Genomic DNA, 27,192 nt, shown 5'->3' with positions numbered 1-27,192 from the left:
TACCACCTTATATATACAACAATTGTCGGATATTTAACTTTTGTTTTCTTGTTTAGGTTCAAGAACTTCTTCTTCATCTCAATTCCTTCCATCGACATCACTGCTATGTCTAGTTGCCTTCACACTCTTCAATAGACATTAATGTTTGCCAATGGAAATATACGACAAAAGGAAATTCAATCGATGTTCAAACGTATATAATTGAAACTTCTTGCGCTAAATGTACGGCAAGAAATTGATCAACATTTTATATTTCGAAAGGAACGAACCAAACCAAAGTATTTTCACGTTTTGCTAAGTTGCTAGCTTGCTATGATAATTTGCGTACATCTATTTTGTTCTTCAATACTAAATGATTCATGAAATTTGTATATAAATTAGACTGACACAGGATTTTAATTCAGCAACTCTGAATGAGTGTTTTGTGAAAATAATTTAATTTATTTCGAACGTTATTTATCACAAATGTTATTTATCAATTCAATTGCACCATATTAGAGTTTGAAAAATTTGATATCTGGAATTATCAGCTATTCGTCCAAAAACAATTATTTTTTAACTAAATGCTTATCAATTTTATATAGTTAAAAGATCTTTTAGTCGCGTTAAGGTCGGGAATTGAGGTCGGATTCATTAGGAGTAAAGTTTGTAGTACAACATTTAACAACATGTTGTTAAAGTCATTACATATTACAATCAGATAAATCTATAAGGGTGTCCGCGGATTAAATTTTACTACAAATTGCATTACAAGATGAAGAACACCTTTAAGTTGATACTTAATGGATAGAATGAATCGCATAGGTCGTAAGTAGCGATTTATTTTAAATTCAGTTAACATAGTTTAATGTTACAGGATTAATGAAGATGAAAACAAAGTTGCTAAATGTGTGCTTGTAAATAAGATTGTATATTATTAATAAACTGTAACACGAAGGTGAATGATTGATGCTACACACGAAATGAAATTATACTTGATTTAATATTTAAGTTATAAATATTAAGGTTACCTAATTGACTGGCGAAAGAATATGCCCAAAAACCACGATAAGTTCAATATTATTAATCCATACTAATGTATATTATTTTGTGTTCATTATTGCAGCTTGTAAATTATTGTATGCTGTACATTTTAACTTGTAAGTAACGCCATATACCATCAGATTTAATAACAAAATGAAACGAGTTGCAGTTCTGAACACCATTTGATCAGTATTTCATTGAATATGTGACGTACGTTTAATATTTCAATAGGAATTATTCAAAAGAACATTAGATACACTCAACCAATTTATGCTGTCTTATAGTTTGCACATTGTATTTACATTTTATGTTTAAATATCATCATCAATTGTTCAATGAATGCCATAATACTTTTAATTACTTTTTAATGCAATTTATTTTACATTCAAATGTCTAAATATCCACAAAACTGCTTTTAGAAACATGTAGTCGCATTGTTTAGTTAAACAACAAACATATTACGTTTTGGTGACAATGAACGTAGACCACATTAATTTCTAAGTAGTATTCTTTGTGTAGTTAGTAGATCGCAATGTTCTAATGTAAATATTTGATTAATAATAACTTTATGTTGTATCTGAATTTTAGTTTTTACCTACACATAGGCGTTGCATTATTATATGACACCTGTTTAAGAAAAATATCAAACTTATGAAACAGAATATCCAAAAACCGATGACAACATAATCTTAAATACTTGTATACTAGTTGCTTCCGAAACACAAGCTTCCATATTTTCGTCATTGTAAGACACGTGTTGTAATAGTTACATTAACATTTTGTGTCACATAAATATGTGGACATGTTGACTTATTCAGGATGCCTTACACTTAACTTATACAATATGAGAATGCTTTTCAGCTACGTAGTAAAGTGGATAGAAATTTATCTATGTATATTCAATGAAAACTATTCTGATATCCTAAACCTCTACAAATTCGTAAATACTTACACATAATATATCTATAATATATTTTTTTGTAAAACGGTTTTTATAGATATTAATATTTATGATAAAAATACAATATCTCAAGTACTGGATGGTTAACAAATTCGGAATTGATTGTGAACATGAAATGGCAATTGTTTCGTTAGAAAAACACACAAAGTTTGCTAACATAACAGGAAAAAGGGGAAAAGAAATATTGTAATGTGCTTTCACATTTACAACTTTAATGTTTTCTAAATTATTTCAAATTGTATGTAAATGTATAGAAATAAAAACAGTGGATAATGAATTCATTTAATATATTCAACTTTATATTCCATAACTCGTCCTTCCACCTCCATTACAATTTTTTGTGTATAAAATTACCGTTTCTTGTATATTGCGTTTCCTGCTGCGGAAAACGTTAAATAACAATATTTCCTGATTATATAAGCCTGAAAAAAGCCATATTACTTCCAGGTAATAATATTTGTAGGGTAAAAGGAGCAACAAGTATCCTGCCTGCACATGGCCCTGGATCATGCGTACAAGCACGCTGACCTGCATTTCCCGACCTGCGTAGATCCTGCCTGCCTGCCGGAACACAGAAATGCGCATCTACACATACGCTCACCTTCAAGTCGAGCCGTGATTGTATAGTGAGTGCCTAAAATTCCTGCTATACTCATATCTCTCGAATTCTATCGCTTCGACAGTTGCATATTGAAAACGACGCGTGCCAATCCCGCGACAGTGCCCATCCCATAACAATCATCTCTGAATCAATACGAACGATACAAACTGAATGTAAAACATTCAGCTTGTTGCCGCTCGCACGAACATCGACTCGCTTGTTCAATGTCACACGCAAATACCATAACAATTGTTTAGTTTGCCGGTCGTAAGATTGCGGCGTCCGTAGTTCCGCGACGATCTACGACTTAATCGCGGTTAAAAGGTTCAACAGGAGCTTTTAAATTATAGTGACAGTCGTAAGATCTCCTAGAATTTGCATGCGCTGAAAATATTTAACGAAACAGCTGTGGTTCCGCGTTCGTATTGATACACACACCTGATCATGTCGTTTTCATTGCCATTGCATGCTCGCACGTTTAGATCGACCTCGTCAAAACGTTGAGTTTAATTCTCTGCCTAATCACACACTCAGTACGGTCTTGTGATGTGTGCGTGTGCCATTGCGGTTTTGGCTCGCTTTGGTTTTCAAACCTGATAACGCGGCTTTCACGAGTTTCGAGTTAAAGAACAACTTAGTAAGTACTAATCAGCGAACATAAACGATTACGAGGCGTTTGTCAATTGCCCAACCAAACATCTACAATAAAGTAAAGTGCGCCGTTCGCTTATTGAATCCAGCGTTAAAAATCATACAGCGCTTGATTAGCCTAGTCACAGCGAGTTGCTTTTAGAGAGGGGACCAATACAGCGTTATTGCTCCACACCGTTCACGAATAACTAGTGTGTTTTCCTGCCAAATGCCGCAATTATCACCATCTCTCTCGCAAATATCAGTATCCGAAACGAGATAATAAGGTGTGAAGATCGACAGTGCACTAATAAATCGACAAAGCCGCAATTGCATTCGTACACAGTCTTAATTGATTCATTAAACAGATTCTACAAATCTCTAAACATTGTTACAGTTTCGTAAATAAATATTAAACTGTTTGGACTTCAAAATAAACCCACGCATCCATAATTAGAACTAGTTTTCAACGCAACATTACTCAAAACTCGGTAATTATAATAAACAAAACAATGGACGTTTTCGTGTGATTAACCAGGGTAGCAGAGTTAAGTATAAGAAATTCGCGCAAGTTTTAAATTAAATAAATAACAATGAAGAGTATAAAGTGTGGTAAAGAACTATCGACGATGTTTGGGGAGAGTTCGGACGAAGGCAACTTTGTGAAGACACCGGTGCCGTTGTCTAAATCTCCGACAAGCGCGCAAAAGTCACCGTCGATAAGAAACATGACGCAGACTGTTATCGTTTCGTTGAGAGAAGCTATAACACATAACATTACTTACGGTAGGTCCTTTTTGCATTTGCTTGTTTTACTTGTTCCAATTTACATACTCAATTGTTTTATTGGTACAATATTATATATTAATGATCATTGTGAATAAGTTTATTATTTTTTATTAATAGCAGAGCATGCATGTAATTGTTTTAATTATATTAATTATCTTCTTATGGTGTGTATTCTTTTTAAAATATTTGAAGAGTTTTGAAGGCTTTTTGTTGATATGATTTATGTTTATGGTTGCCTATGTCAAACACTGGTTTCAGTGGTCGGTAAAGGTGTATGACAAGTTGCCTAACGCAACATGTTGTTTTAAAGTTCGTTTTGCAGCATTCAAGTCGTGTCGGTAATATATTTTTATTATTTCCTTATAATTTAATTTAAAACACATGTAAGTGAAAGATATCATTTTGTTTTAAATATTGCCTTTATTTTTATATTGGCAAATACTTATATATACTCAATATGTAGTATACTTTGTATTTGGGTGTTGATTTCGTGTTCCACAAACCTCCAACAATGGCCACGATCGCAAATATTCTCACCATTCTTACGCATGGCGATAACGGCACCTTTTTTCAATCGTATCTATTTGAAACGCGAACACGCTGTAAGCAGCTGATCCGTGCCGCATTTTCTACATCTTCCCCGCCTTGCCACCGTTTTCCTACAAATAACAACCTTGGGGATAACGTAGAGCACGATATGTATACAAAATCGTTAAACAAGTTAACATCGCTTTATTGAGCAGCTATCTGCTAGTAACTGATGAAATAAATGAAGCAAATGAAAGCGATGTTTTAAACAAGTTCCAGTAAGTACATTTTTGAATTGATAATTGATTACGATCAATCAGTAAATTGCGAGAATATTGGAATTAATATTAAAATTATTAATAAGGAAATTCAGTGATTAATTTTAATTTGATTTCATAACGGTTTACGCAAGTTAAAAAGGGCGAGTTGTGCATTTGTGAAAACATTCATGTAGCTACAAAAACCCAACGCGCGAGTAGGCCACTTCTCGAGTGGAGCGCATTGTGGTGCGGTGGGTTCGAAACATGCTTCGGTTTAAAATCAGCTGTTTCCGTAGTAAAGCACCGCCAATATGTATGCGTCGTGAATGTATGAGTGTCGCGTTGGGAAACAACACAACTCTAGTAAACTACAGGCTGTTGCTGTTGGCAAGTTTGTGTGTTGGTTCGATTCGGCTGCTGGTGGGGCTCGTGAGTCTCGCGTGCTCTCTCGAACAACATACCGTTCGTTCGGAGGCTTCTCCACCGCCGCACCGCGATGCCATGCTCGGCGTAACACAAAAACATGGTGGAACTTCGAGGCCGAAACCTAGAACCCGAAAACGTACGAAGCAGCGCCGCGCGCACACAGCGTGTGCACGCCGCTTCGCACTCGCTCGTGCATTTCAGTAACCGACCGTATGTTGTCGGGAGAGCGTGTTCCGCTGGCAGTATGCGTCGCGCGGATTGATCACATAAACACGCATCAACCACACTCACTCCCTCGGCTCCGTGTGGTGTCTGCATTTGAATTCGGTTGTATGCAGAGACTTTCTGGTCGTGTTTGCAGCCGGTCGAAACGTGCCCGCATCGCGCCGTCTGCGCACGGATTTCCATCTGGAGCGCCGCTTTCGTCACGTTGGCGACAGTGACCGATTTATTCTCGAGGATTTTTATCGCAGTGCATTAATGAAAAACATCGGGAGCGCTTGAAAACTTGGACTATCATTCGCTCTACCAGTAAGCAACACACTGGGCAGGATAGGAAATAAATATAATGCGTCCCACAGACGCAGGCATGCACAGAGACATAAGTTGCGGCACGCAGCGACAAATGAACTTTGAAGTATCAGTGTAATGTGCCGTAGATGTGCGTCGCGTTAACCTCAATCTTTTTCTGTTGATTCAACGCGGCAACGCTCGATAGCTGCGAGCGTTGAAAAACTTATTTTCAAAAATTTCCCACTGTTTATTTTTACCAGCAAGTCAGTGACAACGCACAGTTAACAACAAACACTAAAACAAAGAAATCTAATTAACAAATGCACACAAATGCAATGCGTGTTGTATCTTTCCGCATAATTCGAAATTTAAACACCAGCCGTTGAGCAGTAACGGTTCGTGCGTGCGCGCTGTATATGTGCATGTGTCAGTGTGTGCGAAGGAACAGCAAGAAACAGAAACAAAGTTTCGTTATTATCGTCATTGCTGAATCAACTGTTTGCTGCGCGCGTGCTGCCCAAAAATCGAGATTACGATGATAGTTTTCCGTCAGCTGTGCAATTCGTACAAACAGGATATCACCATTGTGGTTTAAATTAATCGCCGGGATTACGCGCAGCGAAGGAAAGATGCGCGTCCACAAGAAGACCAAAGAGAGCGGTTTCTTCGAAGTCGATTCGGACACCGACATGGGCAAGGCAATCAAAAGGACCAAAGTTTGTGATAAGATCGAGTACACGCCGGAGGAGCTCGAAACCCATATTCGGCCGACATGCAATTCAGAAAGAGGTTCGTAACAATATATTTCTTAGTACTGCATTCACATGTTGAGAGAATTGTAATGTTGTATTATGTCACAACGGAGCAAGGACGCTGCTGTATTATAATGAACAGCTGATTCCATGGTAACTGACGTTGTTGAATGTAGACAAATCGGTGATGATTATGAACATGGTCATGAAACTATTTCATGAATATTTAGTATTTTGATTTATTACGATTTAAGGATCACCTTGTAATAAATATCAGCTGTTTTCAATGAGTCTGCACTCGCAGCGATTTGTCAGAATGTTGGTTGGGTAAAATTTTGCAAAAGCAAGAGTACGTGATCAATAAATAAAACCTCTCTGGCGGTATACCTAGTTATATTACTCTCATAATTCAAGTGAAAGGGGCCCTCGCACTTTCTGATCCGTCCGCGGTGAAGAATCTAAATCCGCACGCCAAGGGGTCGTTCGAAGGCGAAGGTAGAAAAATAAAACATGGCCGTTTGCGCGCGTGCACCTTTTGCCATTTTTGCAATAGAATAAAGAAAAAGGACACAGCCCAACCGGTTGGGTGTGCTTATATATATATATATCGGTAGGCGATGTGAAGATGTGCGCTTGACGATCAGGGGTCGAGGGTGACTCTCGCAAACAACCGCGTTTTGTTAGAAAATATTTAACATAATTCCAAAAACGCACAGCGGGAAATTAGCTAACAACACGGCTGAATATCAAATACTCGAATTTTAAGCGGCGAACCCTTTTTGGCCCATAAACGCGCACGATCAATGTTCTAAATGTCAAACAATGTGGAGCAGTTGTCTCCGACCACGGTAATCACAGAGTCTGAGCATAAAAATTGGTTGCGCCACCAGCCAGCGAACGATAACAGGTTCACGTTGTCATTATCAACCGGTGTTGGCCTTGTTTTTGTTGTATATTAATTTTCTTTCGCTGTGCCAAGCGCGGTGCATACAAAAATATTGAGGAATTTGTATGAATTAATGAATTGACAAATACGAACACCATCAGTGAGCGTGTGTGGTAGTGGTGGTTGGCTTGGCCGCAACGCCCGTGACTTGTTTTTGTTTTCGCACAAGGCGAGCTCAAATATTGAAACATTTTTATTTATCATATTATAGCGGTTTGCGCATGAAAACAAATCTTTAACGATACAATTCATTCTTGTTTTTATGTTATTATTTCATTTTATAAGACCTGAGACGTAGATACTTTGATTTGTTACATTTACTCGGTGTGAGCGTTCTCAGTATTCGCGTGTTTGTCAAATAAAAGATTAGCACAATTTACATTGGAATATTGGCTCTGCCATTTTGTTGAATTTTTCCACAATCAGCGAAACCGATAAAATTAAATCAATTTCAATAAAAACATAAACATTGATGCCTTTGTGTGAGGCCTTTGTTCTGTTGTAACTGATTTTCGATTTGTACTTGTTTAGCTTGTTTGTTTTTGTTATCTGTACATCGTGTGCTTAATTTGCTTCACGTTCTTTGTTAATTATTGTGTTATCGGCGTGACAGTAAAGTTATCGAACATACTTCACAGTTGTGAGGGGATTGGTGACCTCGAAATGTTCAAGAACATCAAGAATATTACCTAAAACACTTCAACTTTTTTTGAAATATATTTTTGGTCGATAATAAAGTCGATAGAGGAAGTTGAAAATCGAAAATCAGCTGATTTTTATTATTGTCGATATATAGCGAGATTAAGTGGTTTTAGAACTGATAATTCCTACTGCAAAGGAATTATTGTATACATTTACCTTTAGTACAGTTAAATAAATTTGATACACGCGCTGATGATTTGAAACATTCCGATGCGTTTAAAAATATATGCATTACAAGTTGTAAATTGTTTGGAAACTTGTTTGATATTCGTGGATATGCATCGTCAAAACATCAACAAAAAGTGAACATAAAACATTCTTGTACATCCGCGCATAGTCTCTTTGAAAGTCCTCAAAATATAATAATAGTTGCAATGCGCATCGTAATTGTTTGTATTTTTATGTTATTTAAAATTCTTTACTATAATTATAAATACTTTGAAGTAATGCAAGCGAGGTTAATGCATTAAGGTTGGAGCAATTATGATGCCGGCAAAAAGTGTAGAAAAACTAAATAGAAAATTATAATTGTACGCATCACGATGGCGGTTAATATTCAAATATTTACTCAAATGATAATTTCATCCTCGGTTAATTACAATTATCATCATGGACGTATTTTTTTTATCAAAGCTGTCGAGTTTTCATCCACTCAGTATCAGTTTTAACAGTTTTTTGTTCGCATAAAATGTTTTAATTGCTATCTCGATTCATTGAACGATGGAGAATCCAACAATTATTTAGATTATGCGATTGGCAAATGTAGTTATCGTGCGCGCAAAATGCAAAACCGTTTGTTATTTTAATCCGTATTATTATTCATTATTGAAATTCAGGAGATACACGTGCCTGAAATCGATACACATGCGCTTTGTTCGCTTGCCAACTATTTGCATTAGCGACTCCTCTGCTGGCTTTGAGCAGACTGTATATAGTCGATTATGCAGTGATATCTAATAGTTCTTGCGACCATTATAACATGTGAAGTAATCACAAGAACGAACAAATCAAGGCCGCAAAGTTTATAACTAGCACTCCCAACATTGAAAACCGCCGCAACCTCGACGTCTTTCAGACCTCAGAGAACTTGTCGTGGGGAATGATTCCGCCTGCATTATGCTATTATGTAATTGACATTGCACGGAATAAGTTTGCTTGGCGAAATTCAATTAGCGCACACGCAGAATGAATAATATGCATTCAACAGTTTCAAACGGAACAATTTGAATGTATGTGTATGTGTGCGGGTTTTTATACAGCTTGAATTGGAATTATGATGAGGAATTAATTTGTCATTGTTTATGACGTTTTCTACGTAATAACCAGTTGACAGCGACAAAAGTCTAGTGTAATACGCGTCTACATCTGAAGCAAACATCTACCGAGTTTTAAAAAATAAGTTAATTGTTATCAATACCACATGACGAGAAAAAGATGCGAAAACGAGAACGAGATAACTGGTACGTGTGGTTATTTAGTTTTTATCGCTATTACCTACACGATGAAAATGTTGGTTGGTGGTTTAATTTAAAACTGAATGGCGTCTAACTTGATGAAGGTAGTAAATAAAGGCCTTGTTCATGGAAGCGGCGCCTGCCTTGCTTGCTGGCTGGCTGTGTGCGCGAGTAAATATATTGGAGATTTGCGCGTGCGTGCCCGGTTTGATACCACCGACCGACCGGGGTTCCCGTTCGCGACGAGCGTACATGAAACGTACTCGATTCGACGACGAGCGTAAGACGAACAGCGTTCGAAGTGTGTCAATGTTAGGTGCTAAGGTCGTATCATATCAGTGTGGTGCTTATTACCATATGACATTATTTCCACTTGTCAGTTTGTCTTCTACATGCAATTCAACGCGCCGCGGTGGCAGAATCGCCAGAATTTAATTAATAAACGCCGATGTAAACAGCGCCAGCGCATTCCTTTGGTGCATACATACATTATTGGCATTTAATAACATGCCAATTCAATCTAGGTTTGCGTATATTTAGACGCGTCTTTTTGAGAACTTTTTTGTGCAAGTCATATAATTATTTAGGTGGATCAATAATTTGCTTGAAAATTATGGGTTTTCTTTTCGTTTAAGGCTAACAATCCAAAGAGATTATTTAAGTAGATGTTTTTGACATTTGACTATTGCTTAATTTGTCTTAAGTTGTTATCATGGGGGAATTAAAAAGTTTCTTTGTCATGTAGTCTAAAATTGTAGCCATTGTTGCGATTATTTATAAACTAAAACGTAAATCCTTTGTATACGAGTAAATTGCTTTTGCTTACGCATTGTTTCAAATACTTGACAATTTAACGAAAACACTTTTTTGCGCCAGACTGCTTGGTAATTGCGCACGCATAAATTTTTTTACGCACAATTTCGAGTCGAAAGTTTACTTTTTATTGCGAATGCGTCAATGCGTACACTACATTGATGCTTGTGAGTGTGTTTGTGTGGAATGTCTCGATGTATTCGATTGACATTGCACAATTAAGCTGCTTTGTTTCGGCATATTACTCTAATCGCTGGTTGGTTGTCTGCTTGTCTATGAAGTCTAGAGTCTAGACCTCTAATTATCGACACTTTTTTGTTTTTCTAAATATTTGTCGTTGTTTTTTAGGTTTACGAGAAATCGTTTAGAAAATTTTGGTAGCGATTAGATAAATGTTGAACAATTTATGTTTTGCTTTCAATATTTGTTTGTTTTCGAACGAAGTTTGCGAAGTTTCCAAGTAATATTCGCACAAGTAGACTTTTAACTCGACTATTGTCATTACCATAAACATATTCGTTTGGTGTGCATGTATACAAATATAATAAATTGAACTTTGTTTGGGAGACATGTTGTCACATTCTTTTGGATGTTTCAAAATGCCGCTTTATTGTTTGTGGTTGTAATTTATTTAATTTAGCCGCATGCCAAATTGATATCGCGGAATATAGGCAAAGCACGTGCTTTATCGCTGATAGGGACCTACATCGTGGTTACACCTATGCATAACATAACTCGTAACTGTATCTGCGCGCATGTGTGAGTGAATTTATATCTGTGAGACGCTCATACGGTGTGTTTTTGGAAGTTTTTGGAATTTCTCAACGATGAGAGAATACCACAAGGAAAGAGCCACGGGATTTGATGATGCTTGCATTCAATCTAGGTAGTAATATTTGAGATAGATGAGTGGATAGTATTCGTTTAGAGATAGAGTGTTCCGTGTTTTTATTCTGGTGGCGTTGCGCAACGAGATACGAAATACCTGTAGTAACAAATTGTATGCACGTTTAAATAAATACGGATGGTATAATATACTCTGGTGGACTGTGGCCGGAGTATGCACACTCGCCGTGTCGCGCCGCTACACTCTATGCACCTTCATAAGTAAGCTTGTTGTTGTTAGTGTTCCATACATACTTCATTAACCAGTCGCGACTACTCGCAAACTTTAGTGCACAGTACGCCAGGCCGTTTGTCTCGCCAAGCAGCAGGAGACCGCCATTATACACTGTAATATTATGCACTTTAGGTTATTATGACTGCTCTGGGTGGTAATCCAAATAATCGAAAATCGAATGGTAAATTACGACGAGGAGCGTAATGTCGCTGAGGCAATTGTTGTTTTTCTCTGAATCTATGCCATTTGCATTCACTGATTTGTGCGTAAATCTCTTTTGAGCGTTGTTTCGAAGTCGGCGGCAATTGAGTTGCAAATAAATTGTTTGTGTACACATTTAGTGGCATTTAAATTCTATATTTATTTGTCAATGACATGAATAGTCTAGGCATGTGTACGCTCCGGCTGTCTGTTGACTGATTACAAGTGCATTAATTAAAAATAGAAAGTGCAACCACGATGATAACACATAACATGACTATGAACAAGCAACAATGCTAGCGACAAATCAATACACACTTTCAAAATCGCGTGCGGTTGAAATAACATGTTTTGTGTTGTTGCTTTTTTTTGTGGGTTGAACTTTGGGCTCATAAAATTTTATATTTTAAAGGATGGAATTTGTAATTATTTTTTTTTTGTCAAAAATTTAATTGACATTAGATAGCATGTTTAATATAATACACTTGCTGTGTGCTCTCAGTTGACGCATTTCAATGCGTTTGTCGCCTCTTGGTGCCCGATTACTGAATGTCGAACGAGTTAAAAATAACACCAACTGTGTGTACGCGTTGGCTTAATCGAGATCAGTGTCGGATCGTATCGTTCGTGTGGGATGATCTCATTATCAGCATTGGTAACCACACGAGAAGTTCTCTTCACTTGTTGCAGTTACTAATTTGCTTGCTATTAATTAGATATTTGAATATCTACAACTTTGGCCTTCATCTTGGGCATTGCGTGTTTTGAATAAATGGGCGCAAGTTGTGGGATTTTGTGGTAGACATATTCATGAAAACGAATCACCCCCTCGTCTCTAATCGCGCGAGTGGAGCACGTAACAAATGTTGGGAGTGTTTGTCGTTTAGAAGGGTGAACGACTGCGCCGGATGTATCGGGAAGCGACGAAATCGGGTTTGCGTTACATCGCCGCGTCGATTGTGCGCGCGCCCGCCACTCGCATTGTTGCTCTCTGCGTTTCCTCCGTGTCACACGGCCATACAACGGCACACAACTTCTCCGCGCACGATTTTCGCGCTAGATGAGAGAAGAGAGCTTCTTGTTGTAAGGGTCAATATGCACATTAAGCGTAACGTAACGAAACGTAAGCCAGCATATAGGTAACATATGTTTTGCGAACACAAAAGATTTTCTACGCCACACCGCGTTACGTTTACATATGTGATGCGCATACTTTTCACTCCTCTTCTGCTTTGATATTCCTGCGTGCACGCGCGGAAGCTCTGCGGCTGCGGCCAAAAGGGCATTGTGCAGGCAGGCAACAAAGTTTCACAACGGCGCGGAATCATAAACAAAGTTTATCACGAATGTTGTTAGCTAGTCGAATGGCATACCATGCGTATCGTCGTCGTTAAGTCAATAGCGATAAACGACACATATATGCTATGTGCGACTGTTGTTGTTGTTAACTATTGCGTTTAGTTTAAGGCATTTTAATGTTTCTTTAAGTTGATGCATCTTGTGGTAATTGCTGATGGACGGTTGGAATGCGCGCGATGTAAGAAAAGTGGAATGCTGCAAGGACTGTGCCGCGGTTGACGATTAGCAATGGGAGGCCGGCGAGAGGGCCCATCTGCAATTTAAATTTGATCGCGCTCGAATTAATAAGCATAATTCAGAATTCACATTTGATTTGAGTACGCGCAGAGTACGCCCTTGGTGTTACACAACGTTTGTTCACGTAACACATTTATCTACATTGAATTGAATGTGTGGTAGACGATGTTAGAGGAGCGTGGACGCTTGGGCAGAGGCCGAGCACGCTTTGATGGAATGTGGGTTATTTGTTATTAACGTCGACGAATCGAGAATGTGTCAACTTCAGATTGTGGCGTTAATGTTAGAATGATAGTTGGTATCGCTTCAAGTGGGAAATGAACTGGTGTCGCGCAGAGTCTAAATGATTTATTTTTCTTTAACGAACTTGATTTCGTATCAATCTCTACAGTCGAGTAATCAATGTTTGAAATGCATTCCGGTAGTTTGTTGCAGTTCGTAAACATTGCATTCCATATTACTTACAGTTTGATGCATAATAATATGTGTGGTAAACTAATCCATATCAAATGGCACATGCGTACAAGTTGTGCATGCATAGTTTATATGCTGTTCTGGTGGTCGGGAGTATTCACATTGGCGCAATTACCGTAACGGCTACTGTTTCTTCTTCCAATGATTCGCTGAGTTTTGTTGCGTTTTTTCTTGCGTCGTTCCGTTGCGTACCTTTGAGTTACGCAAATGAGTGACATTTGTATTATTGGGAGGTAATGACAGTGAGACCGCACTCGCCGTGAAATTGTTAGCGATGATTATTACGTTCAGCGCGCCCGGAACCTATCCATTTTCCTATCAGTTTCCGTTTTGAATCACACTTGCGCGCACAAGAAAAGCAGTCGCGCGTTGTGTTTTAAATTCGCTTGTTAGACGCGAATTGCCGAGATCGTGGTCATGATGAACGGAAATCATACATATTTTAAAGAGCACTGCATACACATTTGCAGTTGAAGGAAAATACAGTGTTTATTTATGCGATTTCTTAACTGCAAAGAAAATGGAAACCTAACAAATTAAAATAGCTATTTGCTGATGGGATGGAAGCATCGAAAAAGTTGTTGCCATGTTGCGTGGAATTTGAATAATTAGCTTTTTTATAGACAATATTTTGAAAGGCAATTACGCACAATGAATAAATGCATTTTGCGGCATTTGATTTGTTGTTGTTTGTTTTGTTGACATACAATTAGGTATTGCGTTCATGTGTGCGTCTGACGGCGTAATTTATAAGCAGTACATTTTATCGTCATCACAAAATGCATACATTTTCGAATTGCTTAACGGGTTTGCGAGCATGCTTCGCATAACATAAATGCTTTCAAATAAGCTACCAACCATTTTCTTTGCGGATTGTAATTTCTTGCGTCCATGTTAATTTTGCTTGCAGATTTGCAATGAAATTGTTGCGTTCCAATATTATTATGCGCATACAATTCAGATATTTTTCTATAACATTTTTGCTTTGAATGAGGAATTTTCCACGCAGGAAATACTCTAGTTCTTATTATAGTGTGTGCTCACGAGCGAAATCATTAATTTGGCTTTATTTTGTTTCAGTAAACCTTTCCGGTGCAGAAAGGGTCGACATGTCTCAGTTCGACCTTCTCAAAGTACTAGGAACTGGCGGTGAGTAATGAAAGAACTATGTAACCAATTTTCTGTGTGCCTGTGTGTGGATTGCAAGCAGAACGCGTTAAATTACATTTCATTCAGGGTCATTTTATCTTAGTATTCTTCCTATTATTGCATCAATGATTGGTAAAAGTGCACATTTTGATATTATATCGAAGGTCATTAAATTGCTTCATTTTCGCCACTATTACACGGGATTACATTGTTACACTCTTCCATTTTATGGTTTTATTTTATCCTTGAACAAGTCATCTATTCGTAGGGTTGCGGAGATAATAATACAATGCAGAATTGCAAATTAGCGTCGGTAAATTTGTTTTTGCTGGTTTAGTTGAGCAAAGTTCAACTAATTCCAAATGCGCCCCACTGTAAAAGCTCAATACAAATATTCTGACAATCTGGACTCATGCTGACTGTGGTCCTATGGATTTTTTTACGACGTGAGAAAGGCATCTAATCTTTTGTTATGCGCCAGCGAGGTAGGTAGACACGAGTCCATAATGTTGAAGGAAAGTCCCCGCCGCGCACCAGATAGAGATGGCTGAATAATCTCAAAGGTGATTCGGTGTCCAACGATCAACAGCGAAGCATCGAAACAAGATGTAACAAAAACTTATTTCCGCTTGTTGCACTGCTCGTCCGTCGCCGGGTTTCATGCGCCTGGGAGAGATAACAGTACAGCGTGGAGCCATACGGAGCTTCCGTGGAATTTAGTACAACATAATTTCAATTTGGTGCTTGGTTGTTTTTTAAGCGCTTACTCAATATTGTTAACGTTTCGGTGTTTCCCGTCGGTATTTAATATGCTATGCTACACGATGCATATATGCGTTTAGTTAGGAAAGTTCGGATTATCCAATCGCCGGTGTCGCGACGTGACTAATATCACGTTTCCACTAATGTGGCGTATTTCACTTGGACCGACTCTGAGTCGGCTGGACTAATTGCAGCCGAGCAAAAACATTATGTGCCAATTCCGTATTTGCACACACATGCGCCAATTAAGCGATTCGATGAAGCGTGTCGTCCCTTTACATTGTGGAGGTAATAATCGCATGTGGAAGCACTTGGTTTAATAACTGCATTAATAATCTATCGGTGCACATGGTGAGCTCGTAGGAAAAGGCTAAAGCCCGTAATAAATTAATTCGTATATTAGAATTGCGCGCCGCATGTCTCGGCATTGCGCTGTGAGTGTGCTACAGCTGTGTGGCTTAATGACTTTGATCGGAAGAAAAAGTCAAAACTCAAATCTCAGGTCTTAATTAGCAGCGGCATTATTATGTCGTTGTCGGATGTAATGCGCTGTTGAAATTACCGTTGCGGCTTGAATTTTATTGTTCATACCTGCCAGCCGTCGTCGTGGTATAGGTTTGATGAGTCGGTACTAATGTTACACTAGTTAGATTTTATTTGTGCGCGTCTGTCATAAGAAGTTATGAAAATATCTGCAATTAAAAGTGTGCGTGTGATAATGGGGGGAATTGTAATATATGTGTATGTCTATAAATGCGTTACAAAAGTGCATATTTAACTCGGCTAACAAAGACCTTAATAATAACGGCATCACTTGAACGAGGCGCATCAACATCACATAGCATCAATTCAGACGACGACGACGACGGTGCAGGCGCAGAGTTGAAACACCGGGGAGACACACCGTGCGAGTTATTCGCAGACGTCTTTGTTATCGTTGCAATTGCGCGTATCCAAGCTTTTAAATATGTTTGGAGGATTTTCCATCTGCGCATGCGGCTTGGACAGAAAGAAAATGAAAATCAAAGCGACTGGTGATGCCACTTTTTTTGCTAGAATTTATAACAGCTTAACGGAAAATTCCCCGAAGATATTTGGGCATGCGATTCTGAATATTTTGAGTTTGTTGCATTCCAAGAAAATTTAGCTGATTATTTTCCTTGGCTGGCATTTAAAGTCTTGTGGGAAGTTCGATGAGTGTGATTACTAAATCCGGTTTCAGCACATCTCTCCATTCATCACATGTTCATTTACTTACTAGCCGGCGTAAACAGTTGATTTATTAAGTGAGTGTGTTGGTGTGTTTTCAATATAAATCTGCAATTAATTTCTGTTTACTGTTGTTGTTGTTATAAGTTAGTTGGAATTGTCGGAAGGCAAAAACCGAAATTGTGGAGTGAACGACCTGCGAGGATGGCTGCAGATCGTTGGCCGCTATGCAGGGATATCTGTCTGTGCTGGCTGGCTGTTTGCGTGTGCTTTTGCCGGGTCGGTTCGTTCGGTGCGCGCGCGTTGCTCTCCATCCTCGTGTGTCCATCCCATCGCGCCCGCCGCCGAGCTGCTGCTGTTGCTTTTGCTCGGCTTGTGGACGACGATGGCGAAGAAGGCGAGGAGTGTGTGCTTGCGGCGCGCCGGTCGCAGGCCCTGTCTGCTGGCCGGCATTGAGGAGTCACCTGCTGGTCATTCTCCTACATTTTATAACCGGCGATTAAATCGTGTTTTCCCATCGCGCCGTGGTGACTCTATTCCGGGCCGCGATCAAAAGAACTCGCCTGTTTTGGGATTGTGTGTGATGTTTAGATGAATATCGCAAATATTTGGAGGTTTATGAGCATGCCATGTGATTAATTCCGCTACCGTTCATTAACAGAGTCGTAAACGAGTTTTGGTTGTGATATATTATCGGCAAATTGGCTCATTATTTTGATTTATCAAGTGCTATAGATGCAGGGCTTTTACGATATTTTAATTGGGATTATTAATGATTAGCTGGAATACTATTTAAGTTTCAAATGTAATTTTTCTATTTATAAATTAATTGCGGTTTGATAAGCAATTGTCATACGAATAATGTAGTTGACGTCAGTTTGACCGATTTGCGAAGCATCGGACGTGCGTAGATGTAGGAGTTGAAGGCGAACATCCCTCGTGCCCAACGACCCAAAAGAGGGGCGGGAGGATAGGTAGAACGAGTGGCGCACGGCGCGCTGGTGTTTTATATCAGCAGACTACCCGCTAAAAGTGGTGGGGGTATCGGTAGTTAGGTGACACACCTGGCTAATGTACCTGGATGTTTTTTGAAAGCAGAAGTGGGTGTGTACTTTCTCCTACGTCTTTTCGCAAGTTGTTAAGTTTAATAGTTTGTCTCTTTATGATTGTTATTTTCAGTTCAGATTTTTTTGTTGGGCAGCGATCGAATTTCATTGCACGCTATTTTTAGGCGCCATTCTCGCGAACTATTTTTCGTCTATTCATATAATTATCGCAACAGAGGACGTTTGCTTATAGTCATATTCATTTCGTGTATTTTTATGCCACTGCGCTGCATTTTGTTCGTAATTTTTCTGTGTCGTTTAACATCTTAATAAATGCTAGCCGAACGCACTGAAAAATCTTGAGCGCTTGCCAGTGGGTTTTTTTCGGACCGCCAAACACACACACCAGCTCACTGTCAAGCGCCGTCTTCTTCAATTCGCTGCTCAACCTTAAAATTCTTTCTTCGCCAAATCCCTGGCGCGCTATCTTGAGAAATTACACCGGTTTTTCGTATTTAAACAAATTCATCTCAGCAAATTCCATTAAAGTATGAGTTCTATAGCAAACAACCGTTAATATCGTACTTTCGATGTTAAGCTCACACTGTACGCTATAAACAATTTACATTTTTGAATATTTGATAGTTCAACTAGCTTTAAACAATGGCGCGGCGAAGGTATATGCTTGAATTTGCTTGTAAATTATAAGAATACTTCCGGTTTTCAATGCTTCGGTATTCGTAGAAGGTATAAAAAAGCATGAATATTCATCAAACGCAGGGAACACGAAAAGGCTTGAAAATTGGGAGAAGGGTAGATAGATACATTTTCACAATTCGTCAACAATCCTGCAACATTGAAATTTAAAACGACCGATTAGTGGTAACCTTTTGGGTTGAGGTTAAAGTTCATGCGACATTGGAAAACAATTTTAATGATCATCCTTGTAATTTATTCAGCTGTTCAGCACTTTGATTATGTGCTTAAAGTTGTACCGAAACAAGGCTGGCTCTTAACCAGCTAAATTTATTTTACGACGTTCTCTCTATTACGGTATTGAATAATGGAGTTTGCAGTTTTTCTACAATAAACTTGTAAGTACTTAAATTTAATTGCAAAATAATGCAATTAATAAGTAATCGAGTGCCGTATATTATCAGGATTTGTTATTAATCAATGTTTTTTCTACTTAAATAACGCAAAGTTTTTATATTATTGCATAATGTCAATGACAGACTGAATTGGAGTGATATCGGAAACCGCATGCGTTCTAACGCACTCCGTTTCCTATAAACTCGGCCAGGTGAGGTGAAAACAAATTGATCGTCGGCACGTGCGAAGGTGAAATCCATCTGCGAATATTCCACCTCAAACGAGCTTTGCGCACAACCAGCACACATGCGCGGTGGGCGCGAACACGCTTTGATGCAAACAAACATGATCAATTGTTTTTTATTTTCCAATTTTGATATTGCATAAAAGACAAGGCCGGAAAACACATTTACATTATGATGTTCGAAGGATTTTTGAAAATATTTGAAGTTTACTTGTATAGTTTTTTTAGGACAATTACGACTTTCGGGTAATTAAGCGACGACTAATTAGCGAAGCCATTAAAACTAGTGCACACGCAGGCTGTTTCAAGTTTGTACGGACATGCCAAACGCACAAAGAGGAAGCGGTTTAAATAACTAACTGTCTTTAAGGTTTATTTTGTTAAAATTTGTTTCGACTCACAGTTTATGATAATACTTGCGCTTACAATTATGACAGTAAATTTATGCTTTAATTGCTTGCACTTGGAACAGGAGAAAAAATGAAACTAATCGTTTACAGGAATACCATTTTCTTTTGTGTTGTAATCTTTTTATGTAATCAACTTATGTCCACTACATTTTTCTAGGTGTGAAGTAATGTGTATTTATTGGAGGTGTCTTCACGCTAGTGCAGGGCACTGATTATGGGCGTATATTGTGTATTTAGGAATAATAGAGAATTTTACTGTAGAAGTAGATATTGTAACTACCTGTATTTACGTGCGGATGTGTTTACATGCGTATGTGTGTGTACATGCCATGCCATACAAGTTGACTGGAATGCGAGCATAAGGCACACATGTAGTAATTTTTCAGCGGAGGGCAACGACTTTTTATATTGTAGTTATTTTAAGTAAAGAATCGTACTTACGAAATGCTGATATCTTGCACGTCTGTGTACGTTATTTATATGCTTGCAATGTCGTGCGAAATTTTATTAATATTTACATCGCTATAGTCGCGGCGCATTAACCTGACGCGTGAATATTATTTTCACAACTTTAGTTTTTAATTAATTACTCGAGAACTATTTAAGTTATAATCATAATTGTTGTACAAGTAGATTTCAGATTAAATTCTATATTAAACAGAGTAATGATTTTGTTGATTAGATTATTTAAGCAAAAGTTATAAATAATTGTAGCAAAAAAAAATAAAAAATTGAAAGAAATTGCCCTGTAACTTTTGATAAAATACTGTTATCAATGGAATTTTTATGTAGGTAATGTAGTATTTCGTACTGAATTAATTTATTAACAATTTTTTGCTGAAATGAGATTGGTTTCTGATTAATTAATTAATAACTATAAATAGCCTAGTGCCGCGTGCGCGCGACATCAGAGCGACGTAACTATATAACTATTCATTACACGTGCTGCGATTGCAACTAGTTAGCAGTTACTAGTTAGTGACCATGATTACTACTTGAGCAACACGCGCGTTAATAAATAATTTTATCTATGTAAAATTTATTGCAGATTTTGCAAGTTTTCCGGTCCTCTCGATATCAAACGTGCAATGTTTTATGTTTTAGAATATTTTATGTGATATTGATGCAAACACGAAAATGCATGCGCCGTTAATTAGTAAATTGGTACCTGCAATTGAATGTTTCACGTAATTAATCTTTGAAAAGCGTCCAGAGTGGGACACTTAAATTGCTTATAATTGGTATGCCAACGTGTAATTGTGAAAGCTCAGCCTACTAGGCGATTGGAGATCGAAGTGAAAAACAGATGCAACAAATACGCGACGAGCGCACGCGCGCTTGCGCGAGCAGATTGTGTAAAGGATGTAGATGCACGACTGGATGTTTATTATGTGCTCAACGTGGCAAGACGCGACATAAGTTTAAATATAGTGACCCGAAAATTCACATTTGAGACCTCAATTTTGTATTTTCCGTTTCTTGATACTTTTTCTCATCTTTTTTATTTCTCGATATTTTTCAACGCTACACAACAGATTTAATTCGCTTCGTGCGTTTGTTTTATTCATTATGCATGTAAACAACTTTATTGTTTAAATATAATGTTTTTAAAATATCTATCTATGTAAAGTACACTGCGCACATTTGTTGATACGATTGTTTGTTGTCTGTTACAGCTTATGGCAAAGTTTTCCTCGTGCGGAAACGCGGCGGCTCCGACAACGGTCGCCTCTACGCAATGAAAGTCCTCAAAAAGGCTACCATCGTGCAGAAGAAGAAGACGACCGAACACACCAAGACTGAGCGGCAGGTCCTCGAAGCCGTCCGTGATAATCCTTTCCTAGTTACCTTGCACTATGCCTTCCAGACTGATGCCAAACTTCATTTAATTTTAGGTAAGTTATTCACATTTAAATATTATCCAAATCAAGACATTTAAATTAATCTGATTTATGTATTCAATTACTGATTAGTGTTGTCGTGTTTATAACCAGGTAGTTATGAATCTCAATCAGATAAAATTCAAATTGAAACACTCTATTCAGCTATTCAAGCATAAACAAATAGAAATCGAATTAATTAACACTCTAACTGGTTGCTTGTACTTGGTAAAAAGCATAACAGTCTAGCTTTGGATGGTTTCTCAGCGGTTATCGATTTGAGTCGAATTGACTTTTATAGGTGTTCGTCACGGTCGTTCCCTTCAACAAGTCACATTCGATATGGCAAAAACGATACAAAGCGATCTTAAGATTTGTTAACTGTTTGATCCGATTAAACAGGGTGGTCTTAATTCAGTTTTGGCGCCTCTTCATTCTTGCTCCATCGAAATAATCAAATTACTGCTGCAACAACTTCTTGCATGCATGACTTCTGGGTTTTGCGACCGTGTAAACAGTTTATGGGCCGTTTTATGTCACTTTGACATTTTCGCATAAATCAACAAGGATTATGACTTGATGACTCTTTATATTGCTTAATAAATTTTAACAACATGGTACTCCTTTCTAAAATAGCACTAGGCGCATGATATATCACAAAGAATATATCAAGTTGATTAAAACTATTCTTGAAGATTACGGAGTACGTCTCTGCGAGACGGTAATATTGGTTTGTGCGCGTAATAGGTTTATGCGTAACATTTTGCAATATTAATCAGGTAATTGAGAGATTGTTGGAGCATTTCGCATGCCGTCGACGGCAGGCAAGTGACAAGCGTTTAACCTTATTTGCGAAGAAATGTTCTACCAGAATAGGATTTGGCTTGGCTGAATGGCGGTTTTTGTTATGGTTTTAATTTTAGAAAAGAGAAAGTTACACACGGCGCGACTGTTGAGCATTAGTATCAATCTGTGATGGCGGCAGTGGTGGTGCTGGTCGCCGAAGAGTCTAGAAATGTACCAGCAGACTGACTTGCGATGGAAGCGCATGGAAAGTCAGCGTCTTCTGTTCTTGAACACTTTCACTCAAATATTATATTTTTATTCAGGTGTTATGGGTCGCTTTGAATGCGTTGTAGGCGCTAGCGCGCAGATTTGCATCACAGACAACACCATTTGAATAGAATGTCATTGCCTCGGTGTTATTATTATTGTTGCTGTTGCATGCATGGTTAAATAATAAACAATGTTCGGATATTGTCGTTTAAAAGCAATTCTCTCATAGAATTATGTTTTTTTTTTGTGCGTTTTAAGTAAGACATTTAATTCTTTTTATGAATTTATTGCGTCACTGCAACATCTCCAAAATTTGTATGGATGCGTTGAGTCACATGTTTGGACCGTTTTCATCTTGCATGCTTATCGCCGGACCTCACGGAAGAAGCGTGACGCAAAGGATGATTCATCGCGCATTCCGAACAATTCGAGCGATTAAAGTTTTACGCTGAACATTATTGTTTAAAGTACACTGGAGGCATAAACCAGAGTTGATCTTTCATAATATGCTAATATTTTATATATTAACTGAGTCTCCTCTGCACTTTACTCGTAATGCATATCTAACTAGTGTTAGCCAAGACAAATTGAACTTTTTTTTAAATCAAACTGTTTGTGAGCAATTTTAACACGAATGCAAGTAGTTACTTACACACAAGGAAAAGTACAGTTATAATATTATAATATACATTACTCTGAGAACATTTCACTTTTATTCCGGTCTTAATTGTTTCTGGTTTCATCCAACAGTATTAAAACAGTAGCTCTGAGCGCGTCTAGCAGAATACGAACATTGCTCAACAATTTATATGCCGCTAACCAACAATCCAGAAATTGATGCCATCGCCCGTCTGACGCTTTGGCGTCGCCAAGTTGTGGCGGCTTCCGCGGACCGTTAGAAATTGATATAAATGGCGTAACGTTATATGCAAGTTACTCGAGCAAGGAGCCAGGAGGAGTGTTTAGTTAGTTAGTTTAGTAAGTCGATCGCGCGGGTACCGTATGCGTTCGTAAACTTTCTGGAATTGCGAATCACCGCGTGAAAGAAGCGTAATATTACGGTATTTTAATATCAATTTATTTATATTACATATTTATAGATCGCTGCCAAACAGCGAAAGTTTGTTTCGAGCGGCGGGTACGTGCTTAATTGACGGTAGAGTAACCGCATCAGGATTTTACCTTGCAAGAATCTTGTCAGATTCAATTAAATTATACGTCATTAAATAATCCATTCAAAGCAAATGGCTCATAATTAAGATTTACGATTGAAGATGAAAATTTTTGATGTATTGAGAAAAATATTTTGTAATATCATCTGTGCATCTATTGTGATTAGAATAAACATAGAATAAACATATGAAATCTTGCACGTTAACTTATTTTGCGTATATGCATAATGCAGATACGTGATTCTTACATAGGTGTGTGACGAGGATAATAAAAGAACATTTTAGCGGTTTTGAGTGTCCTCGTTCCATTTTTCTCTCCGAAAATAAAACTTTCACTCCATAAATTCAAACATTATATCTCAACGCAATTACATTCTTTGTGCACGCGCACTCTTTTAGGCAGTATGTGTGTTTGTCGTTGTGATTTTTAAACAAAAATAATATAATGACGATTTCAAGTGACAGATTATTTATCTATGATCTAAAATAAAATCTGTTCGCAACTTTCACTTTAATACACTCGTTAAAAGTGTAAAGTCACAAGTCATTATCTGTTTTACCTTGCGATACATTTGAAATTTTTTCAGATGTAATTTTATACTTCATTATGTATTATCATCATCATGTAAGAATAGATGAACATGTGAGAGGATTTTGTTTTTAATTCTGCTGTATAGAACACATTATATTGCATGTATCAGAAAGTGATTTGTATAACTTGTTAATCATGTTTTATTCGTCAGAACGTGTTGTGATTTAAACATAAATAATATTTTATATTTGGTCATGACTTAAATATTACTCGACTGACTGAGTGATGCGGCTGTGATGATTCATTAATTAAGGTTGGGTAATTGAAACAATCCGCTAATAAATTTAGCATCCACATTTGCATGAAAAATGTTGGCGTCGAAAGAGGACGAAAATGCGAAGGTGAAAGAAAAACGATCCGTGTCGACCCGCACTGTTTTCGCATCGTTTGTTCTGCTTTCTGCCCTTGGTTCAACATGCAATACCTATTTACCACCCGCATGTTTAATCATGGCTAATATGTCGTGCACTCGTGAAAACTGAAATTCTTTTTTGTGTTTTACATACATGAATATACCATGGCGGCTTTTTTATTATCCCAAAAAATAAATTAATGATAACACATTAGAGAACAGTGTAAATTAATGATCAAATATTAATTGCTCGCTTGCTTGGTATCGCGCGAGTGCATGCGATTAGCTAATCAAGCCGCAATTAGCGCACGGGCGCACATGATGCCCGCGCGCGCCCGGTCGCGTGGATAGTGCGCAGCTGATTTATTTTTTGCGTACGTCCGAAACGAGTTGCGGTAGGACATGATCTCTAGTCGTGTACGTGGTTTTTTTTATGCGCACATGATGATCCATTCGCACTGCGCTGCCAGGCCTTGAGTGGTACGTTCGTTGGTTGTTTGCGATCGCCGCTTTATTTGTTTATGCGTGGTTGTATATTTAATATGATGGGCACAATAAGTCTGCTAGTCTAGACGGTTGTTTTCTGCTCGATTTTTATCCTGATTTCGATAGAGGACCGTTTCGTGTACCGTTATTACACTTGTGTTGTCACGCTGTTTACATTGAATTCTATTGTTTAGCAATGAGAGTGTGAAAAGCAACATTTTTACACGAAAACGAAAATTTCTGTTCAAAAGTTATTTATATTATTCCAGGACTAAGTAATGACTCAATATTTTTACGATTTTCTCGAGAAAAACATTAAGAAGTATTTTTCAATCAGATTGTTGTCACTACATCAATCATGCGCACCCACACATATCTACAATGTTGCTATGGCAAATGTAATTGATAAATTTTGATTAAATAATATATTTTTTGTTTTTTTGCAGATTACGTAGCTGGAGGTGAACTATTTACACACTTGTACCAAAGAGAGCATTTCAAAGAGCACGAAGTGCGCATCTACATCGGCGAAATTATTTTGGCCCTCGAGCATTTACACTCGGTAAGTGTCCTGAACACAAACTACTCAAAATTCAAAACCGTGTTGTCTGTCATCTACGCCCCCCAACTTGTCACACATGTTCCACGCGCGCGTACTGAGTGGAAATCGGATCACACGAAATTTCCCATCCCGCTTTTCACCCACCCATCTGATGAATTTTAACACGGCGGTGGTTAAAAATAAAATTGATATTTACACCACACTCATACCTGTGTGTGCAGCTAGTCGTGTGCGTGCCTAAATTTTTCGCCGTGTGTTGAAATGTAAACTAAAGTGCGCTGAATTGATGTCAGCATCGGAAATGCTGCGTTAAAACGAAACAGGCCGACATTGCGCGCCGGCAACCAGCACCGATGGGAGATATATAGCCGCATACTTTATTTATACGTGGATGTGGTTGGAATTGTTATTCCGTGGCGAGGTGGTGGTGTGTAGCACTAGTAGCTTATAGCGTATAAATGTCATGGGAATATATCGAACGCCCGGACGGCGAGGATATTCAATACGGTCTTCCTTTTCATCCTATCTCACATCTAGGCTGTTAGGCTTGGTGTGTAATGTAGTAGTTTTGCTTTTTACGCACGGGGATCATAACTAGCTGATCCTCTCGGAATAATACGATTTTAATTCTGGAAAGTTTGGCTGGCTTTCTTCGCACGCTCGATAAAAAAACACACACACGGTTTATTTACATCTCTGGCAAATAAATTAAATCACTTGCAAATGAATGGCGAAAAGTAACAGCAATTATAATGTTTGAGGCATGCGTGAATGCAAACTTTCACTTAAAAATTTAATTATGTGTAATTCATTCGCGAATTAACGCGAACGTTGATATGTTAAATAAGTAAATGATTGCGAATGCGTTTTTTTATCGACTCGCATAAACGTGTATACATTACCAAATAAATACGGAGTGAATGTTGGTTGTGTCAAACTGATAGCACGAATGTGGGTAATTAATTAATTTCGGTTTAAATTGTTTCTCAACCAAAATTTCCGTTGCACGCCTACTACAAAGCCAACAAACGCGAACGGTAAATATAATAAAATGTACGTGCAAATATAATTGCTAGCTGCTTTATTTGGAGAGGTATGTCGAGACGGTTTGCTTTCTGAAAGGTCAGTTTTTACGTGGAAATTGTATTTTTCGTATGTTTGTCGTACATTGTTTTGTTAAGGAGCGAGAATGCCAACAGCTAAATATATCTGATTTGAGACGATTCAAGGAGAAATTAAAAACTGTTTACAGAAAGTAAAGGTTGTTATATTTACTGAGCTTATAAAAGAACAGTATACGACCTGTGTTGGTGGTGTTTTCTATATAAATAATATTTTATTGCATTTTTATATTTACTTACAAGAGTAAGACAGTTCTACAATCAGGAATT

General features: G+C 37.9%; 2 protein-coding genes and 1 long non-coding RNA gene across 9 annotated transcripts in view; 2 read left to right on the top strand and 1 right to left on the bottom strand.

Moving 5' to 3' along the window:
* LOC135794447 (MAM domain-containing glycosylphosphatidylinositol anchor protein 2-like) overlaps nt 1-2,261 on the top strand; it is a 44,311-nt gene extending 42,050 nt beyond the window's left edge. For all 4 annotated transcript variants that reach the window (XM_065305744.1, XM_065305742.1, XM_065305741.1 and 1 more), the window contains one exon: nt 57-2,261. In XM_065305744.1, coding sequence (XP_065161816.1) covers nt 57-142 — 86 coding nt within the window. In that variant the 3' untranslated portion in view covers nt 143-2,261. The remainder of the gene's footprint in view (nt 1-56) is intronic.
* Nucleotides 2,257-2,648, bottom strand: LOC135794449 (uncharacterized). Its single transcript, XR_010548895.1, has 2 exons — nt 2,513-2,648; nt 2,257-2,406 (listed from the first exon to the last, which is right to left on the bottom strand). It is a non-coding gene; the product is annotated as an uncharacterized lncRNA (long non-coding RNA).
* Nucleotides 2,649-3,108: 460 nt separating this feature from the next.
* LOC135794446 (ribosomal protein S6 kinase alpha-5-like) overlaps nt 3,109-27,192 on the top strand; it is a 40,413-nt gene continuing 16,329 nt past the window's right edge. Inside the window, exons 1-5 of one of the 4 annotated variants that reach the window (XM_065305737.1) lie at nt 3,126-3,222; nt 3,379-4,001; nt 14,870-14,938; nt 21,378-21,596; nt 25,686-25,801. In XM_065305737.1, coding sequence (XP_065161809.1) covers nt 3,809-4,001; nt 14,870-14,938; nt 21,378-21,596; nt 25,686-25,801 — 597 coding nt within the window. In that variant the 5' untranslated portion in view covers nt 3,126-3,222; nt 3,379-3,808. Of the gene's footprint in view, nt 4,002-5,283; nt 6,521-9,474; nt 9,592-14,869; nt 14,939-21,377; nt 21,597-25,685; nt 25,802-27,192 lie in introns of those variants that run through there. The other 3 variants (XM_065305736.1, XM_065305738.1, XM_065305739.1) reach the window with 3 other exon arrangements.

This window comes from Atheta coriaria, unplaced genomic scaffold (genome assembly GCF_025399875.1).
Source record: "Atheta coriaria isolate IRGN ID8LTWV9N9 unplaced genomic scaffold, Caltech_Dcor_3.1 hic_scaffold_6_pilon, whole genome shotgun sequence".
Classification (NCBI taxonomy): domain Eukaryota; kingdom Metazoa; phylum Arthropoda; class Insecta; order Coleoptera; family Staphylinidae; genus Dalotia; species Dalotia coriaria.
This window is presented reverse-complemented; position numbering and strand designations above follow the sequence as displayed.